The 18,613-nt window shown below is 48.2% G+C and overlaps 1 protein-coding gene across 1 annotated transcript in view; it reads right to left on the minus strand.

Annotated features, from left to right (window-relative positions):
- b4galnt3b (beta-1,4-N-acetyl-galactosaminyl transferase 3b) overlaps window positions 1-18,613 on the minus strand; it is a 71,484-nt gene that overhangs the window by 8,826 nt on the left and 44,045 nt on the right. The window contains exons 10-15 of the mRNA XM_078417455.1: window positions 15,826-15,935; window positions 13,757-13,857; window positions 12,528-12,616; window positions 9,557-10,955; window positions 6,792-7,081; window positions 113-266 (exon numbers count right to left, since the gene is read on the minus strand). Coding sequence (XP_078273581.1) covers window positions 113-266; window positions 6,792-7,081; window positions 9,557-10,955; window positions 12,528-12,616; window positions 13,757-13,857; window positions 15,826-15,935 — 2,143 coding nt within the window. The remainder of the gene's footprint in view (window positions 1-112; window positions 267-6,791; window positions 7,082-9,556; window positions 10,956-12,527; window positions 12,617-13,756; window positions 13,858-15,825; window positions 15,936-18,613) is intronic.

Here is an 18,613-nt window from a genome sequence, read left to right on the forward strand (position 1 = left end):
TCTGAGGTAGGGTCTCGAGCCGAAACGTTGCCTGTCCATTTGCCTCCACAGACGCTGCCTGACCCGTTGAGTTCCTCCAGCACTTTGCGTGTTTGTGAAATGGAGGCAACACCTGGTCAAGGTGCTGTTCTTCAAAGCTTTCTCCACATCCATGTCAGTGCTGCTGTAATCAATGATGACAACGCTGAAGTATTCATCTCCAGTAACTGCGTATAGGTCCTCCATATCATTGATAAACTGCTGCACCCACCGCGCCTGGTTTTTCACTGTGGAATGAAGACAAACATCACCAACGTCATTCCTGACTCTCACCAGGTGGTCCAGCTGTTGACAGCTGTGCACAGTAGAAAACAGAAAGAGAAATCTGGCTGTGACTGTCAAAGCCACACATAAAAAGTGAGTAGTAGCTCTCCCCAATAACCAAAAGTCTGTAGTCTCCAGGAAAAAAACTGCAGATGCTGTAGCCTGACATCAGTGGTGGGGAAGATGCTGGAGTCAATTATTAAAGAGGTAATAACGGTGCATTTGGATAGCAGTAAAAGGATAAGTCCAAGTCAGCATGGATTTATGAAAGGGAAATCATGCTTGACTAATCTTCTGGAATTTTTTGATGATGTGACAAGTAAAATGGATGAAGGGGAGCCAGTGGATGTAGTGTATCTAGACTTTCAGAAAGCCTTTGATAAGGTCCCACACAAGAGATTGGTGAGCAAAATTAGAGCACATGTGAACATGTGTTCGGGGGTAGGGTGTAGACATGGGTAGAGAATTGGCTGGCAGACAGGAAGCAAAGAGTAGGAGTAAACGGGCCCTTTTCAGAATGGCAGGCAGTGGCGAGTGGAGTGCCGCAAGGCTCGGTGTTGGGGCCCCAACTGTTTACCATAGTATTTACTACACCTATTTACTAGCAAGTTTGCAGATGACACAAAGCTGGGTGGCAGTGTGAACTGTGAAGAGGATGTTAGGAGGTTGCAGGGTGACTTGGACAGGTTGAGTGAGTGGGCAGATGCGTGGCAGTTGCAGTATAATGTAGATAAATGTAAGATTATCCACTTTGGCGGCAAAAACAAGGAGGCAGATTATTATCTCAATGGTGTCAGGTTAGGTAAGGGGGAGGTGCAGCGAGACCTGGGTGTCCTTGTACACCAGTCACTAAAAGTTGGCGTGCAGGTACAGCAGGCAGTGAAGAAAGCTAATGGAATGTTGGCCTTCATAATGAGAGGATTTCAGTATAGGAGTAAAGAGGTTCTTCTGCAGTTGTATAGGGCCCTGGTAAGACCACATCTGGAATATTGTGTACAGTTTTGGTCTCCTAATTTGAGGAAGGACATCCTTGTAATTGAGGCAGTGCAGCGTAGGTTCACGAGATTGATCCCTGGGATGGCGGGACTGTCATACGAGGAAAGATTGAAAAGGCTAGGCTTGTATTCACTGGAGTTTAGAAAGATGAGGGGGATCTTATAGAGACATATAAAATTATAAAAGGACTGGACAAGCTAGATGCAGGAAAAATGTTTCCAATGTTGGGCGAGTCCAGAACCAGGGGCCACAATCTAAGAATAAAGGGGAGGCCATTTGAAACTGAGTTGAGAAGGAACTTTTTCACCCAGAGAGTTGTGAATTTGTGGAATTCTCTGCCACAGAGGGCAGTGGAGGCCAATTCACTGAATTAATTTAAGAGAGAGTTAGATAGAGCTCTGGGGGCTAGTGGAATCAAGGGATATGGGGAGAAGGCAGGAACGGGTTATTGATTGTGGATGATCAGCCATGATCACATTGAATGGCGGTGCTGGCTCGAAGGGCCGAATGGCCTCCTCCTGCACCTATTGTCTATGTTTCTATGCTGCCTGAAGAAGGGTCTCGACCCGAGACGTCACCCATTCCTCCTCTCCAGAGATGCTGCCTGTCCCGCTGAGTTACTCCGACATTTTGTGTCTTATCTTCGGTATTAACCGGAACCTCCTGCACACTTTGAGTTCCCTGGTTGTGGATTTGTACAGTACAGTGTCCATCAGCACGCCACAGCCACCTCGCGTTGTACACGGGGGTTACGTGCTTGACACCCAGCACGCAATTCAAAAACACCTCAATGAAACATACATGTGACCACGCTGTCAGCTGGGAATTTGAGCACATTATTTACGAGCGATCGAGCAAACCAAGCCTTGGTATTAAATGATCAAACGCCATATTTCAAAAATAGTAGTAACAGGATCGTTCTGAGTCAGCATGGATTTATGAAGGAGAAATCATGCTTGACTAATCTTCTGGAATTTATTGAGGATGTAACTAGGAAAATGGACAAGAGAGAGCCAGTGGATGTGGTGTACCTGGACTTTCAGAAAGCCTTATGAAAACACTGGAACTTAGAAGGATGAGAGGGGATCTTATTGAAACATATAAGATTATTAAGGGATTGGACACGCTAGAGGCAGAAAACATGTTCCCAATGTTGGGGGAGTCCAGAACCAGGGGCCACAGTTTAAGAATAAGGGGCAGGCCATTTAGAACAGAGATGAGGAAAAACCTTTTCACTCAGAGAATTGTAAAACTGTGGAATTCTCTGCTTCAGAAGGCAGTGGAGGCCAATTCTTTGGATGCTTTCAAGAGAGAGCTAGATAGAGCTCTTAATGATAGTGGAGTCAGGGGGTATGGGGAGAAGGCAGGAACGGGGTACTGATTGAGAATGATCAGCCATGATCACATTGAATGGCGGTGCTGGCTCGAAGGGTCGAATGGCCTCCTCCTGCACCTATTATCTATTGTCTAAAATGCATAAATCAAACACTTGTAAAATGCTAGATGCCTCTGCGTTAATGACAAATGACAAATTTAACACAAGACTGAACATAGGAAGACAGACACAGAATAATAAGCACAACGAGGTATCCATACACTGTAAATGGATCGATTGTAATCAAGTATTGTCTTTCCGCTGACTGGTCAGCACGCAACAAAAGCTTTTCACTGCACCTCGATACACGTGACAATAAACTAATCTGAACTGAAATGAGCTAATGTTATTATAAGTTCTTATATTACATTTATAGCCATGAAGTTAAAAATAAAAGGTGCACAACCTGCCGAAGAATCTTGTTTGGAGAGGTAAATAATTGATGGAACTGATTGAGTATCGCGTTAAATATATTGCCTTTGACTAACACAAAACTAACCACAGGCAAACTGCGCATGCAGCAATTAATGAGTAATTGGACTACAAACAGTGTTAAATCCACAAAGTAAATCATCTTAAAAAGGCCATATCTCGAGACGAAACTATGAAGCGCACACAGCAACCACCATGCACATTGTCTTAGTGTTGCTCAAACCAAGCTCTGAATAAATAGATAAACACAAATTTAGAAATGTAGAAAATAGGTGCAGGAGTAGGCCTTTCGGCCCTTCGAGCCAGCGCCGCCGTTCAATATGATCACGGCTGATCATCCAAAATCAGTACCCCGTTCCTGCTTTCTCCCCATATCCCCTGATTCCGTTAGCCCGAAGAGCTATACCTAACTCTCTCTTGAAAACATCCAGAGAATTGGCCTTCACTGCCTTCTGTAGCAGAGAATTCCACAGCTTCACAACTCTCTGGGTGAAGAAATTATTCCTCATCTCAATCCTAAATGGCTTAGCCCTTATTCTTAAACTGTGACCCCTGGTTCTGGACTCCCCCAACATGGGGAACATTTTTCCTGCATCTAGCCTGTCCAATCTCTAAAGAATCTTATATGTTTCTATAATATCATCCTTCTAAATTCCAGTGAATTTTTGGAGTAACTCAGTGGGTCAGGCAGCATCTCTGGAGAAAAAGAATGGGTGACGTTTTGAGTCAGACTGAAGAAGGGTCCCGGCCCGAAACGTCACTCATCCTTGTTCTCCAGAGATGCTGCTTGACCCGCTGAGTTACTCCAGCACTTTGGGTCTATCTTTGGTATAAACCAGCATCTGCACTTCTTTGTTTCTATAAATAGAAACATCTTATTAAGTAATTGATCGCTGCATACCTGTATAATATTGCTTCATTAGTGTTGGAGATGATTACTCGATATCATGGAACTAAATTATTTAGATTTAGAGTAAAACATATCTTACTGAGCTGCTAATAGCTTTACTCATCAATATTCATTTCCACAATTTGCCGAATGACAACAGAGTGATGCAACTGGTGGAGTTGCTGCCTCACAGCGCCAGAGACCCAGGTTCAACCCCAATCTCAGGTGCGGTGTGTGTGGGGATCGCCAACTATCTCACTCCCAAATAGAAAGACAAGGTGACGTCACCGCCCTGCGCCCCACGTGACCTCACCCAGCCAGCGGCCACATGCTCCTGCGCCACCAATGGCGGCCGGGAGGCGGGTTGCTAGGCAACCTCTGTTTGGCGGCGCCCAGGCCTCCGGGCCTACACTGTCCGGAGCCAAAATGTCGGAAACCTAGAGCGTCTGGGCCTGCAGCACCCCCCCACACAATATTGGACAAGGGCGGTCCCTTATGGGACAAACCGTAACCACAAGTCCAGAACCAGGAGCCACACAGTCTTCGAATAAAGGGGAGGCCATTTAAAATGAGGTGAGAAGGAACTTTTTCACCCGGAGAGTTGTGAATTTGTGGAATTCTCTGCCACAGAGGGCGGTGGAGGCCAAATCACTGGATGGATTTAAGAGAGAGTTAGATAGAGCTCTAGGGGCTAGTGGAATCAAGGGGTATGGGGAGAAGGCAGGCACGGGTTACTGATTGTGGACGATCAGCCACGATTACAATGCATGTTGGTGCTGGCTCGAAGGGCCGAATGGCCTCCTCCTGCACCTAATTTCTATGTTTCTAAACCAATTTAGCCCAAAATACGGGATGTCCTGGGTAATACTGGACAGTTGGCAACCCTAGAGACCCACACCACCCTGGCCCACACACTCACTGACCCACACCACCCTGGCCACACTCTCACTGACCCACACCACCCTGGCCACACTCTAACTGACCCACACCACCCTGGCCACACTCTCACTGACCCACACCACCCTGACCCACACACTCACTGACCCACACCACCCTGGCCACACTCTCACTGACCCACACCACCCTGGCCACACTCTCACTGACCCACACCACCCTGGCCCACACACTCACTGACCCACACCACCCTGGCCCACACACTCACTGACCCACACCACCCTGGCCCACACACTCACTGACCCACACCACCCTGGCCCACACACTCACTGACCCACACCACCCTGGCCACACTCTCACTGACCCACACCACCCTGGCCCACACACTCACTGACCCACACCACCCTGGCCACACTCTCACTGACCCACACCACCCTGGCCACACTCTCACTGACCCACACCACCCTGGCCACACTCTCACTGACCCACACCACCCTGGCCACACTCTCACTGACCCACACCACCCTGGCCACACTCTCATCTCACCCCTGCCATTGGGAAGAAGGTCCAGGAGCCTGAAAACTGTAACGTCCAGGTTCAGGAACAGCGTCTTCCCCACAGCCATCAGGATATTAAACACAACAACCTCAAACAAGCTCTGAACTGCAGAGACTTGGGGGCACTGGTTTTGTCTTTTGGCACTATTATTGTTTGTTAGTTTGATGTATGTATGTATGTAGATAGACACAAAAAGCTGGAGAAACAGTGGGTCAGGCAGCATCTCTGGAGAAAAGGATTATGATGTAAGTAGTTATTTATGTACGTATGTAAGTGCTGCACTTTTTGTTTTTTTGTGCAGGAAGGAACTGCAGATGCCAGTTTACACCGAAGACAGACACAAAGTGCTGGAGTAACTCAGCAGGACAGGAGGCATCTCTGGAGAGAAGGAATGGGTGACGTTCTGGGTCGAGACCCTTCTTGTTTATTATGTTGTTTACAAGGTACTATGTTTACAACAAGGCCCTTCTTCAGACTGAAGAGTCAGGGGACAGGGAGTGTGGGGAGATGGACAGACAGGGCCACACGTTCTGTAGTGCAGCTGCAAGTAAGAATGCCATTGCTCTGTTTGGGACATAGAAACATAGACTATAGGTGCAGGAGGAGGCCATTCGGCCCTTGGAGCCAGCACCACCATTCATTGTGATCACGGCTGATCATCCACAATCAGTAACCCGTGCCTGCTTTCTCCCCATATCCCTTGATTCCACCAGCCCCTGGAGCTCTATCTAACTCTCTTTTAAATTCATCCAGTGAATTGGCCTCCACTGCCTTCTGTGGCAGAGAATTCCACAAAATTCACAACTCTGGGTGAAACAGCTCTGCCCAGGACAGGAAGGCCCTGCAGAGAGTAGTGCGTTCGGCAGAACGCACCATGGGAACTACACTCATCCCCCTGCAGGACCTATACATCAGGAGGTGCAGATCCAGAGCAAGCAAGATTATGGGGGACCCCTACCACCCCAGCAACGGACTGTTCCAGCTGCTACGGTCAGGCAAACGCCTCCGCTGTCATGCTGTGAAAACGGAGAGGATGAGACGGAGTTTCTTCCCACAGGCCATCAGGACTGTTAACTATTATAACTCCAGGGACTACATTTTGTCTTCTCTGTATTAACTTTAATTTTTATGCTGTAACTGTAATTCTTTTTTGTGCACAATCCGCAGGCATTGCCACTTTCATTTCACTGCACATCGTGTATGTGTATGTGACAAATAAACTTGACTTGACTTGACTTGTGAAAGGGTTTTGTTTCGCCTCGGTTTGATGACAATATATAACGCTCGCGCCCCTAGACGAGAGGGCCGTTGCCCTGTGTGAGGGGGGCCGATGTGCCACTTTACCTGGGACCACAAAGTGAACCATGGCGTTTCTCTGCCAGCTGAACCCGGTTGGTGAACACAGCTGCAGCCCCGGGCGGTTGTCTGCGGGATTCTGCCGGTAGATGCTCCTCGGCTTCACGTCGCCGCCCGCCCTCGCCTGGTGGCCGTTCCCGTTGAGGTTGTAAATGTACTCGGACAAGCGCACGATGGTCTTTTGGTTCCACAGCAGCTCCAGCTCCAGCAGGTAGCGGCTGCCGCGCAAACGGTCAAGGCGCTTTTCAATGCCGACCAGCCGATGGAGCGTGTACCTTCTGTTACCAGACGAACACATTGTTACCAGACGAACACAAGCCCCGCAAACACCATCCACTCCTTTACTACAATGTCATCGCAACGCCATTACTGTCCACACAGATGGTGGCTTTGCATCTTATCAGGCAGACAATAACAAGAACCAGAGGTTGCAGAGAGACCAACAGGGACATATAAGACGCAGGGACAGAATTAGGCCGTTCAGCCCATCGAGTCTGCTCCGCCATTCAGTCACGGCTGGTCTATTTTCCCCTCTCGACCCCACTCTCCTGCCTTCTCCCCGCAACCTTTGGTGATTGATTCCTGGGATGGCAGGACTTTCATATGAAGAAAGACTGGATAGACTCGGCTTGTACTCACTGGAATTTAGAAGACTGAGGGGGGATCTTATAGAAACTTACAAAATTCTTAAGGGGTTGGACAGGCTAGATGCAGGAAGATTGTTCCCAATGTTGGGGAAGTCCAGAACAAGGGGTCACAGTTTAAGGATAAGGGGGAAGTCTTTTAGGACCGAGATGAGAAAGGTTTTTTTCACACAGAGAGTGGTGAATCTGTGGAATTCTCTGCCACAGAAGGTAGTTGAGGCCAGTTCATTGGCTATATTTAAGAGGGAGTTAGATGTGGCCCTTGTGGCTAAAGGGATCAGGGGGTATGGAGAGAAGGCAGGTACAGGATACTGAGTTGGATGATCAGCCATGATCATACTGAATGGCGGTGCAGGCTCGAAGGGCCGAATGGCCTACTCCTGCACCTATTTTCTATGTTTCTATGTGCCCATGCTCCAGGTTGAGAAAGTGGGATGACATAAACCCCAAGAGAATAGGCAAGGAACAGCAGACGCTGGAATCTTGAGCAAAACACAAAGTGCTGGAGGGACTCAATTGGTCAGGCAGCGTCTGTGGAGGGCAATGGTGTCCGAACGGTCGCCACCGATGGGCAGAGGCCCCACCAGGTGGCGCAGCGGTAGAGCTGCTGCCTCACATCGCCAGAGGCCCGGGTTCGATCCCGACTACGGGTGCTGTCTGTACAGGTTTGTAGGTTAATTGGCTTGGTGTAAATGTAAAACTGTCCCTAGTGGGTGTAGGGTGGTGCTAATGTGCGGGCATTTAGATTTAGATTTTAGATTTAGAGATACAGCGCGGAAACAGGCCCTTCGGCCCACCGGGTCCGCGCCGCCCAGCGATCCCCGCGCACTAACACTATCCTACACACACTAGGGACAATTTTTACATTTGCCCAGCCAATTAACCTACAAACCTGCACGTCTTTGGAGTGTGGGAGGAAACCGAAGATCCCGGAGAAAACCCACGCAGGTCACGGGGAGAACGTACAAACTCCGTACAGACGGCGCCCGTAGTCGTGATCGAACCCGAGTCTCCGGCGCTGCATTCGCTGTAAGACAGCAACTCTACCGCTGCGCCACCGTGCCGCCGGTCGGTGCGGACTCGATGGGCTGAAAGGCCTGTTTACGCACTGTATCTCAAAAATATGCAGATCATGCAGCATCTGTGGAGGGAATGGACGAGCAATATTTTGGGTCGGAACCCTTCTCAGGACTGCATTCCCTCCACAGATGCCGCCTGACCCGCTGAGTTGCACGTATTTTCCTTAAGTAGATTGATGGCTTTGCCTGCCATTCCACGCTGGAAAAGGGAGGGGGAGGGGGAGAAGAACACGAATACATTGGGCTGAGTGCGATTTGCTGAGGTAAAGGTGGGCAGCAAGGAAAAGCAAAATTGTCGAGTCCATGAGCTAAATCACCATCAAAAGTTCATAGGCGATAGGAGCAGGATTAGGCCATTCAGTCCATCGAGTCTACTCCGCCATTCAATCATGGCTGATCTATCTCTCCCTCCTAACCCATTCCCTGCATTCTCCCCATAACCTCTGACACCCGTACTAATCAAGAATCTATCTATCTATCTCTGCCTTAAATATATCCACTGACTTGGCCTCCACAGCCTTCTGTGGCAAAGAATCACACAGATTCACCACCCTCTGACTAAAGAAATTCCTTCTCGTCTCCTTTCTAAAGGAACGTCCTTTAATTCTGAGACTGTGGCCTTCAGCCCTAGACTCTCCCACTAGTGGAAAGATCCAAGAAAGATCCACTGAAAGATTAGCTCACAATCACAGAGTCTCTGACCGTACAGTGTGTTGCCTGGCCCTGTGGGCATCCTTTAACTCTGAGGCTGGGCCTGTGGTCCTAGACTCTGCGACTCATGCGTGCCTCCACATCCACTCTACCCAGCCCTTTCACCACCCGCCCATCGTATCTTAGATGTTAAAAGTGAGGGAGGAGAACCATCACAGGGGCTTCCCAGCTTGCGATGGGGTTCCGTTCGGAGTGTTGTGAGTGGGAATGCCTCGTGATGCACGCGACCAGACGGCGTGAGGCTGGCGAGCGATGGGCCGCTGCCATTTGCACCATCGCAAAGTGGAAGCGTGGAAAGCCGGGGAGAACGGTTACTCACCCCTTGTGCTTCTCATTCAGCTTCTTCATGTACGCCTCCACCACGTCGGCCCCCTCCTGCTCCTTCATCAGCAGGTTGCCTGACACGTTGCAACGGAGATCGATCCAATCCGAGCGGAGGGAATGGAAGTCCATGTTGTTCACGCTGAAGGTCTGGCTCCAGCTGACCGCTATGTCGCGCACGTGCGGGTAGAAGCTCTGGTCCTCTGGCATCTCCTCCTCCTCCTCCTCCTCCTCTTTGACTGGTTTACCTTTGGCCTCGTCTCCCTCAGCAGGAAGCCCAGCCGGTTTCCCATCCTGCTTGGCATTTTCTTCCTTTTCCTGTTCTTCATCTCCCTTCTCTTCCTCCTCCCTTTTCTGGGCGTCATGCAGCAGGACTTTGCTCAACCTGTCGTTGGCTTTGATGGGCAGCGTGTGCTTTTTGGAATGGGGGTTAATCAGTGGGATGAAAGGTCCTGGATTCAGTCCGCCATTATACTGCTTGCTATTCTGACCAAGGGCAGGTCTATCTGACCTTTTGATCTGCGTGTCACCATTGATCGTTTCCTCCTTCAGCCTGAATGCCGACATTGGGTCTCTCTGCTTCAGTTGGTCAATTTTCCCTTGGCCATCTTTGGAGCTTAACAACGCAACATTACTTACGTTCACGCCTTTCCCCGACAACGTAGCTGGCTGCTGAACGTAAACTGCTCTCTCAGGTTTTTGAACGGCCATTTTGTTTTGTTCCTCCTTCAACCTGGAATGTTGTCTCTCTGGAGACCCGGGTCTCTGAAGGTCTTGCCTCACAACCGGAGTGATCTGCCGGGCACGGAGATTGCTCCCTTTCCCACTCTGTCTCGCAGGGGGTCTCACTGTTTGCTTTCCCAGCCCGCCGTTCAACACGATATGTTCCTGTTTCCGTAAACTGCGGGAGGTTTTTGGACGTGGGAGGCGGGAATCCTGCACGTTTCCTTTGACAGGAGTGACTTCCCTCCTCTTGCGTTTCGTTCCTTTCCCTGCCTTCCCTCCCCCAGTTAACCGGCGCTCCACAGTTGCGTTGCGATCAAGCGTACCATTACTAGACTTCTTCTCCGCCACAGATAACAGTTTTCGTTTCCTCCTCGAGGCATAATCGTCGTGGTCATCCCCGTAGTCGTTTGGATTGGCCTCTTTCTCCTTGTCAAGCAGTCTAGCAGATCTCTGTGCACCTCCAGCCATGTCTCCTGCTTCTACATGACTTCCATCTTCCTCAGCTTCCTTCTGGCCTTGCCCCTGGCCTTGCCCCTGGCCTTGCCCCTGGAGCACAGTTTCAAGATTCACTGCCGGGGGAACTTTATCCTCCTCTTCATAATCATATTCATCCTCATCTGCAGCTGCTCTGAACCCCTGCATTCCCCCTTTGTGCCCATCAAATAGTTTTCCTATAAAATAAAATAGGGATCAATATCATCACTGATGAGACCACATTAGGGAATTCAGTTCAGTTTAGTTTTTAGTTTAGTTTAGAGACGCAGCGCGGAAACAAGCCCACTGAATCCCCGCACATTAACACTATCCTACACACACGAGGGACAATTTACACTTACACCAAGTCAATTAACCTACAAACCTGCACGTCTTTGGAGTGTGGGAGGAAACCGAAGATCTCGGAGAAAACCCACGCAGGTCACGGGGAGAACGTGCAAACTCCGTACAGACAGCACCCGAAGGCAGCAACTCTACCGCTGCACCACCGTGACCGCCCAACACAGTTCTAATCATCTGCTAGCAGGAAAAATGTTTAGGAAGGAACTGCAGATGCTGGTTTAAACCAAAGATAGACGCAAAGCGCAGGAGTAGCTCAGCGGGGCAGGCAGCATCTCTGGAGAGAAGGAATAGGTGACGTTTCGAGTCAAGACCCTTCTTCAGACTGAGAGTCAGAGGGGAAAGAGAAAGGAGAGACGTAGACGGTGATGTAGAGAGATATAGAACGTGAATGAAAGTAACAATCATCAAGTAACGTTGGAGCCCACAATGGTCCATTGTTGGGTGTGGGCTGGGTGTGAACCAGTTACGATAGGCTGGAAAGAGTGCAGAGAAGAGTTACGAGGATGTTGGTAGGACTTGAAGGCCTACGCTGTGGGGGGGGGGGGGGGCTGGGGAGCTGGGACATTATTCCTTGGTGCAGTGGATAAGGCGTCTCATAAAGATGTATACGATCATGAGAGGAATAGACAATAATAGACAATAGATAGGGCAAATGTGCAGAGCCTTTACCCAGAGTAGGGGAATCCCAAGTAGATTAGGAAGATTTAATAGGAACCTGAGGGGCAACTCTTTTTACACAAAGTGCGGTGGGTGGCTGGAACAAGCTGCTGGAGGAGGTACTGTAACAACTTCAAAGAAACATTTGGCATTTGGACAGGTGCATGGATAGGACAGGTTTAGAGGGGTATGGGCCAAACGCAGGCAGGTTGGACTGGTGTAGATGAGACATTGGTCAGCGTGCGCAAGTTGGGCCGAAGGACCTGTTTCCGTACTGAATGACTGTGACCATCCAGAAGATAGACACAAAAAGCTGGAGCAACTCAGCGGGACAAGCAGCATCTCTGGAGAGATGGAATGGGTGACGTTTTTCAGGTCGAGACCCTTCTTCAAATCATTCTGAAACATCACCCATTCCATCTCTCCAGAGATGCTGTCTGGACCGCTGAGTTACCCCAGCACTTTGTGTCTATCTTGGGTTTAAACCAGCATATGAAAGTTCCTTGGTAGACAAAAAATGCCGGAGTAACTCAGCGGGACAGGCAGCATCTCTGGAGAGAAGGAATGGGTGACGTTTCGGGTCGGGACCCTTCCTCAGTCTGAAGTTCCTTCCTACACATATGGCCTTCCAATTACATTATAAAATCTCTCCTGCTGTAAGAGCATTTTCATTCATTTGTCATGAGGATTGACTATATGGAGATTATTTACTGTACAGTCACAGACCCAGTTGTATCAGTTGCCATCACCTGCTCCTATCCTGAGAGAGGTCTCGAACTTCCCCTTATTTGATTTTTCTGGTGGTGCATCGATTTTCATATATTTGTAGAATCCAAATCTGTGGGACAGATATAGCACTGATTAAGTAACGTCGGTGGCATTTTAACGAGGTCTTTATATTTTTAGTTTTAGTTTACTTTAGAGATACAGCGCGGATAAACAGGCTCTTCGACCCACCGGGTCCGCGCCGACCAGCGATCCCCGCACGCTAACACTATCCTATACCCACTAGGGACAATTTACAGGTACACCAAGCCAATTCACCTACAAACTGCACGTCTTTGGAGTGTGGGAGGAAACCGGAGCACCCGGAGAAAACCCACGCAGGTCACGGGGAGAACGTACAAACTCCATACAGACAGCGCCCGTAGTCGGGATCGAACTCGGATCTCTGGCGCCGTGAGGCAGCAACTCTACCGCTGCGCCACCGTGCCGCCATTTCAAATTTAACAAAAATGGGAACATACTTTCTGGTCATTATTAAGAATGCATTAAATTTTTAATTAGACAGTTGTTCATGGGGTTTTATCTTTCGTTAATAGTTCCCATTATTCCTGGTGGATTTTCCTCGATTATTTTTCACGTTTTGATTTTATCAATGCACACATTGCAATCCACTGACTCAAATTTCAACGGGTCAAACTCAACAGAACTGGTTTGATATGTGGCACAGTGGTAGAGTTGCTGCCTTACAGCACCAGAGACTTGGCATCGATCCTGACTACGGGCTCCTTCTTTACAGAATTTGTAGGTTCTCCCCGTGACCGCGTGGGTTTCTTCGGGTGCTCCGGTTTCTTCACACATTCCAAAGACGTGTGGGTTTGTAGGTTAATCGGCCCCCTGTAAATTGCCCCTGGTGCGTAGGATAGAATTAGTGTGAATGAGTGGTCGCTGGTCGGCACGGACTCGGTGGGCCGAAGGGCCTGTTTCCACGCGGTATCTCCAAACTAAAATAAAACGAAGAATTTGCAAGTGATTTCTAAGGAGGACAATAATATTTATTCCAATATTTGAAGGTTAAAAGCTCAAAGGAATCCCTGCATTAATCGAAAGCTCGGAAAGCAATCTCTGGTATGGAGAAAGAAATCAGAATATGCACACAATACACCTGAATTAATTTTCATCAAATTAATCATCATTTTTATTTCTATTACTTTGTCAATTCGCCTCGCCAACATTTCATTTTGTATGATCTTACCTTTCCAAGAAATACATGTTTTCAAAATAAAAGCATTTGTTCTCCGACTCCATATGTGTTAGCCTTGTGTAGTCGTTGGGATAGACATAAGTCAGGTGCACCTGAAGTTCACAACAATGCAGAAATATTATGACATTATAAAAATAAATCCAATGGTCAATGGTTTCGTTGTTGCCGTGTCATCCAGGAACAGTGGAGTACATTTTGGAATGGTACGGTACTCGATAAGTCACATGTACCGAGCTACAGTGAAATCCATTCAGGGCAAGTATCACTGGACACAAGCACTTAGATAAGCATCTCAGATACAGTACCAGTGTGTAGCAGTGGTACACTGAGACAGTACACAGAGTCGCCGATTTGGTGCCATTTTAAAGACCCAGTTGTTCACGTTCACAAGTTATAGGAGTAGAATTAGGCCATTCGGCCCATCGAGTCCACTCCGCCATTCAATCACGGCTGATCTCTGCCTCCTAGCCCTTTTTTCCTGCCTTCTCCCCATAACCCTTGACCCCCGTCTAATCAAGAATCTGTATCTCTGCTTTAAAAATATCCACTGACTTGTCCTCCACAGCCCTCTGTGGCAATGAGTTCCATAGATCAACTACCCTCTGACTAAACAAGTTGCTCCTCACCTCCTTTCTAAAAGAGCGCCCTTTAATTCTGAGGCTGTGACCTCTGGTCCTAGACTCTCCCACCAGTGGAAACATCCTCTCCATATCCACTCTATCCAGGCCTTTCATTATGCTGTAAGTTTCAATGAGATCCCCCCCCCTCATCCTTCTAAACTCCAGCGAGTACAGGCCCAGTGCCGACAAACGCTCATCATATGTTAACCCACTCATTCCTGGGATCATTCTTGTAAACCCCCTCCGGATCCTTTCTTACTTGTTGTAAGTGCAGGGATCTTGATCTGACCATGAAGGTCTGTTTTCCACTCAGATCCGCAAGACTGTCCCTCCCTGTACAGAAGCATGATCGGTAGCAAAGAAAGCAAACTCAGTGCCAGCATTTATTCCAAGAGGGCTTGTACACAAAAACAGGGGTGTGATGCTGAGGCTGTATAAGGCGCTGGTCAGGCCGCGTTTAGATATTAGATTTAGATTTAGAGATACAGCGCACAAACAGGCCCTTCGGCCCACCGGGTCCGCGCCGCCCAGCGATCCCCGCGCATTAACAAAATCCTACACCCACTAGGGACAATTTTTAGATTTGCCCAGCCAATTAACCTACATACCTGCACGTCTTTGGAGTGTGGGAGGAAACCGAAGATCTCGGAGAAAACCCATGCAGGTCACGGGGAGAACGTACAAACTCCGTACAGACGGCGCCCGTAGTCGGGATCGAACCTGAGTCTCCAGCGCTGCATTCGCTGTAAGGCAGCAACTCTATCGCTGCGCTACCGTGCCGCCCACTCTTCCACTAGTGGAAACATCCTCTCCACATCCACTCTATCCAGGCCTTTCACTATTCTGTATGTTTCAATGAGGTCCCCCCTCATTCTTCTAAACTCCAGCGAGCACAGGCCCAGTGCTGACAAACGCTCATCACAGGTTAACCCACTCATTCCTGGGATCGTTCTTGTAAACCTCCTCTGGCATATGATGAAAGAATGGGTCGTCTGGGCTTGTACTCACTGGAATCTAGAAGGATGAGAGGGGATCTTATAGAAACATTAAAAATTCCACTGAGTTACTCCAGCACTCTGAAACATCACCTATCCATGTTCTCCAGAGATGCTACCTGACCCGCTGAGTTACTCCAGCACTCTGTGAAACGTCACCAATCCATGTTCTCCAGAGATGCTGCCTGACCCGCTGAGTTACTCCAGCACATTGCGTTCTACACATGATTCCAGCATCTGCAGTTCCTTGTCTCGACAGTTGGGAATCGACCTGCATTACCAGCTGCTACACAGCAGCCAAGACCAAGTAATTCTGGGAATAATATAATATGAAGCTGATTGTACACAATAGGGGGGGAAAAAAACACAACTCAAGTTGTTCGTGTCATTGCCATAACACCTCGTACTCCAAACTGCCCATGTAAACAGAAAAAAAGATGCTTACAAACTGTAGTCCTTGGTAACGCAGCACTGGGAAGCCGTTAATGATGTAGCTTGGTTTGTAGGCACAGTCGGGAAGCACTTGATTCACATGGGAATCAGCAATCAAAGGCACTGCAAAAAGCATTATTGAAAGCTGCTGAGATATTATCATTTGCAAGTCTTGATACATTTTTTTAAAAAGATACTTTTATTACTAAACAATTCAACTCAATACTCTAACGCCGTTAGTGTATTGTTTATGCATCTTATCAGCAAGCTATTCTTGCTATTGAGGGCGTGCAGCATAGGTTTACTAGGTTAATTCCCGGTATGTAGGTTAATTGGCTGGGTAGATGTAAAAAATTGTCCCTAGTGGGTGTAGGATAGTGTTAATGTACGGGGATCACTGGGCGGCACGGACTTGGAGGGCCGAAAAGGCCTGTTTCCGGCTGTATATATATGATATGATATATGATATGATAATGGCGGGACTGTCATATGTTGAAAGACTGGAGCGACTAGGCTTGTATACACTGGGATTTAGAAGGATGAGAGGGGATCTTATCGAAACGTATAAGATTATTAAGGGGTTGGACACGTTAGAGGCAGGAAACATGTTCCCAATGTTGGGGGAGTCCAGAACAAGGGGCCACAGTTTAAGAATAAGGGGTAGGCCATTTAGAACTGAGATGAGGAAAAACCTTTTCAGTCAGAGAGTTGTGAATCTGTGGAATTCTCTGCCTCAGAAGGCAGTGGAGGCCAATTCTCTGAATGCATTCAAGAGAGAGCTAGATAGAGCTCTTAAGGATAGCGGAGTCAGGGGGTATGGGGAGAAGGCAGGAACGGGGTACTGATTGAGAATGATCAACCATGATCACATTGAATGGCGGTGCTGGCTCGAAGGGCCGAATGGCCTCCTCCTGCACCTATTGTCTATTGCTTCGACAAAAGGGATTTCTCTTCAAGTTTAGTTTACTTTAGTTCAGAGATACAGTGTGGAAACAGGCCCTTCGGCCCACTCAGTCTGTGCCGACTAGCCATCCCCGCAGACTAACACTATCCCACACACACTAGGGACAATGTAAACAAGCCGATTAATCTACAAACCTGTACGTTTTTGCAGTGTGCGAGGAAACTAGAGGTTAATTGGCCTCTGTAAATGATCCCAAGTGTGTCAGGTCCAACTAGTGTACGGGGTGATCGCTGGTCGGTGCAGAATCGGTGGGCCGAAGGGCCTGTTTTCACATTGTATCTTTAAACTAAACTATGCATATAATTCGACCATTCGACGAAAGCAAGTACTTTCATGTATTTATGTGAAGGGATGTCTTTGTTTATATCAGGATGCCTTGTTTAAAACATGTTTCCGAAGAAATTGAATCACCTGTTTGGACTATAAATTACACAGGAACAAACAGTTTCTGACATTGGAGCCTGGCTATGCTTAGCCAAACGGAATTTACATTTACAGATTACAAAATTACAGATTTAAAGATGACAAAATCTTGATGATTCCACCTTCATCCATTCCTTAACTATGCGAACATCAAGTGGAAAAACAAATCTGCTTCACCTCTCATTGTAACAGGGCGGCACGGTGGCGCAGCGGTAGAGTTGCTGCCTCACAGCGCCAGAGACCCGGGTTCCATCCCGACTACGGGTGCTGTCTGTACACAGTTTGTACGTTCTCCCCGCGGGTTTTCTCCGGGTGCTCCGGTTTCCTCCCACACTCCAAAGACGTGCAGGTTTGTAGGTTAATTGGCTTCGTATAAGTGTAAATTGTCCCTAGTATGTGTAGGACAGTGTTGGTGTGGGGATCACTGGTCACTAGTTTAGAGAAACTGTGCAGAAACAGGCCCTTCCGTACAGTATCTCTCGGTGGGCTGAAGGGCCTGCTTCCGCACTATATCTCTAAACTAAACTAAACTGTATAAAATCATGAGAGGATTAAATCGGGTAAATGCACAGAGTCTCTTGCCCAGGGTAGGGGAATCGAGGACCAGAGGACACAGGTTCAAGGTGAAGGAGAAAAGGTTTAATAGGAATCTGAGAGGTAATTTTTTCATAGGGTGGTGGGTGCATAGAACAAGCTGCCAGAGGAGGTAGTCGAGGCTGGGACTATCCCGACATTTAAGAAACAGTTAGACAGGTACATGGATAGGACAGGTTTGGAGGGATATGGACCAAGCGCAGGCAGGTGGGACTAGTGTAGCTGGGACATGTTGGGCTGGTGTGGGCGAGTTGGGCCGAAGGGCCTGTTTCCACACTGTATCACTCTATGACTAGTGTAGCTGGGACATGTTGGTCGGTGTGGGCAGGTTGGACCAAAGGGCCTGTTTCCACACTGTATCACTCTGACTAGTGTAGCTGGGACATGTTGGGCTGGTGTGGGCGAGTTGGGCTGAAGGGCCTGTTTCCACACTGTATCACTCTATGACTCTATGACTAATCTTGATTCTATTTGTTGGAAACCATAGGATCTGGCAACAACTTTGTGGTTCGATGAGTAGGCTGGGGGAGGAATTGATGGCACACGACCAAGGCAACTTGGTGTTTAGAATTGTATTCTTGAGAAGGGGAGAGATGGACATAAAGGGGCTACATCCAGGATTTGTAGAGACACAGCAAACACGTGGGGAGGCACTTCATCTTTTAGGTGCAACCATGGGATTGATCGTACCGTCTTATTCCAACACCAGGGCACGCTCTCAGCACAACCAGAGCCTGCACTTCTATTTCGTTGCCAACGGCAATGGCTTGCGAAACGCCTTTCATTATGGCAGCAGGTTTTATTGCTTTTGCTGCTGAAA

The sequence above is a fragment of the Rhinoraja longicauda genome, chromosome 20, assembly GCF_053455715.1.
Source record: "Rhinoraja longicauda isolate Sanriku21f chromosome 20, sRhiLon1.1, whole genome shotgun sequence".
Lineage (NCBI taxonomy): Eukaryota > Metazoa > Chordata > Chondrichthyes > Rajiformes > Arhynchobatidae > Rhinoraja > Rhinoraja longicauda.